General features: G+C 46.7%; 1 protein-coding gene across 1 annotated transcript; it reads left to right on the forward strand.

Moving 5' to 3' along the window:
* Positions 1 to 409: 409 nt before the first annotated feature.
* LOC108800293 (proteinase-activated receptor 1-like) lies at positions 410 to 1,357 on the forward strand. Its single transcript, XM_018572270.1, has one exon. It carries the CDS (start codon positions 464 to 466, stop codon positions 1,355 to 1,357), a length of 894 nt encoding a protein of 297 aa, XP_018427772.1. The 5' UTR covers positions 410 to 463.
* Positions 1,358 to 2,274: the final 917 nt, after the last annotated feature.

The raw sequence follows: 2,274 nt of genomic DNA on the forward strand, positions 1-2,274 counted from the left end.
ATCCCTGACCTAAACCCTACTGAGCACCTTGGGATGAATTGGAAGGCCATCTGTGAGCGGGGACTTTTCATCCAACATCAGTATCTGACCTCACAAATGGGCACAAATTTTCCAAAATCTCACGGAAAGCCTCCATATTAATGCGTCTGGGTTTGTAATGGAAACTCTAACAAGTTCGTATAGGTGTGATGGTTAGGTGTCCACTTTTGGCCATTAGTATACTTCTGGTTGAAGACCTAATACTTTCATGTCTTGTTCATTTTCATAGTAGATGTGCCTAAAAAAAATATTTATAAGCTAACAGTTTTGTTTTTTTATTTCAGATGCCTTCCAAGACACATTTTACCCATATGACGTAGTCAACGTTTCAGAGGGTGTGTTATCAATGATAAATTGGAGGTACACTAAGTTTATCCCATCCGTCCATACCGTTGTGTTCCTTGTGGCTCTTCCCCTCAATATCATGGCGATCGTCACGTTCCTGGTGAAGATGAAGATCAGGAGCCCGGCGACTGTGTACATGTTGAACTTGGCTACAGCAGATGTCCTCTTCGTTAGCGTCCTGCCTTTCCTCGTCGTCTACCGATTCTCAGGAAATAACTGGCTGTTCGGAGAAGGAATGTGTCGCTTTGTCACGGCAACATTTTACTGTAACATGTACTGCTCCATCCTGCTCATGACCAGTATCAGCGTGGACCGTTTCCTGGCCGTGATCTACCCGGTGCGGTCTCTCCCCTGGCGCACAGTGAAGCGAGCCTGGCTGGTGTGTGGCGTCATCTGGGTCATCTCACTGGCCGGCGCTGTGCCTCTACTTCTAGCTAGACAAACCTTTTTTATCTATGATCTGAATGCCACAACATGTTACGACGTGCAGGACACGGAGGATCTGCGCGGATTCTATTTTTACTTTTTTACCTCTCTTTTATCTCTTTTCTTTTTCTTACCTTTGGCGGTGACAACTTTTTGTTACGTTAGAACCATCCGTAGCCTCAGTGCAATGAACACGAATCGCACGCGCAAAAGGTCGCGAGCCGTCTACCTGGCCGCGATTGTGCTTTGCGTGTTTGTCCTTTGTTTCGGCCCGACCAATGTCCTCCATTTAATTTATTACCTTCAGATGTATGAATTTGCCGATGACTCGCTGTATGACGCCTACCTCCTCTCTTCTACTATCTGCAGCTTCAGCTGTTGTCTGGATCCTCTTATCTATTTCTTTGCCTCCTCCCAGTGTCAGAGGTGCGTCTACAGCTTGCTGCGCCGTAAAAAAATGAATCTCCCACCAGGAGGACAACACTCGGTCCTTACAGGCCATGAGGAATATACACACGTGACCTATTCTCGGGAAGAGACTTGCTGAAACCTCCCCAAGGCCAAGGTGATGGCCAAAGAGCTGTAGACCATGATGGCCAACACAAATTTAACTGGATACAGATCAATTCTGTATCCAGGGTTGTGTTGGATCTGTATTGAGGGATCAATTCTGATTGGTTGCTGTGGCTTATTGTACTTTATGATTGCTTTTTGCCTAATTCAGTTATTAGCTGACAACTGACGAGTTAGAAGTTCGAGTTAAGAACTGTACAAATTATGTAAGTGCTACAGAATTGGGGATCTATATATAAGCAACGTTTCGGAAACCAAATCGGTTCCTTCATCAGGAGAAAAATCACTTTGTTTGCCTGATGAAGGAACTTATTTGGTTCTGAAACGTTGCTTTTCAATGTGATGATATGTCGGGGTAGTGCGCGCAGGTGTCCCCACACCGCATGCAGGTACCCACTCAGGAGGACCAAATTAGTATGACCACACTAGACAAGGTCAACAACACCACCAACACCCACAAGCAAGCACAGGTAAGTAAAGTAACCAACTAAATATAACCACAAACACATACAAAAGATAACATAATTATCTAAACCAGGAGCAAATAGCTGAATGCACACCCAGGGTATACAAGCCAGGTAAACCTGGGGAGCAGGGCAAGACCAAGGGTCAAGGTACAGGCAGGACTCAGGACTGCAAGCAGGTAACAGGACTCAGGACTGCAAGCAGGTAACAGGACTCAGGGCTCACTCATGAAATGGCGACAAGCTCAGGGCACAGGACTCAGTCAGGGAAAGGCGACAGGATACTGAGCCCCAATCCTGATTGCAGGGAGGGATTAAATACCCTTCCCAGGAAGCACCAGGTGATGGCTAAGTACTGGCAGCTGGGAGACACCCGCAGGTGACCACTGGAGTCGCAGGTTCCAGCACCACCCAGCGGTGGTCTGGT

Source organism: Nanorana parkeri, unplaced genomic scaffold (genome assembly GCF_000935625.1).
Source record: "Nanorana parkeri isolate BGI_ZX_2015 unplaced genomic scaffold, ASM93562v1 scaffold1984, whole genome shotgun sequence".
Taxonomy (NCBI): domain Eukaryota; kingdom Metazoa; phylum Chordata; class Amphibia; order Anura; family Dicroglossidae; genus Nanorana; species Nanorana parkeri.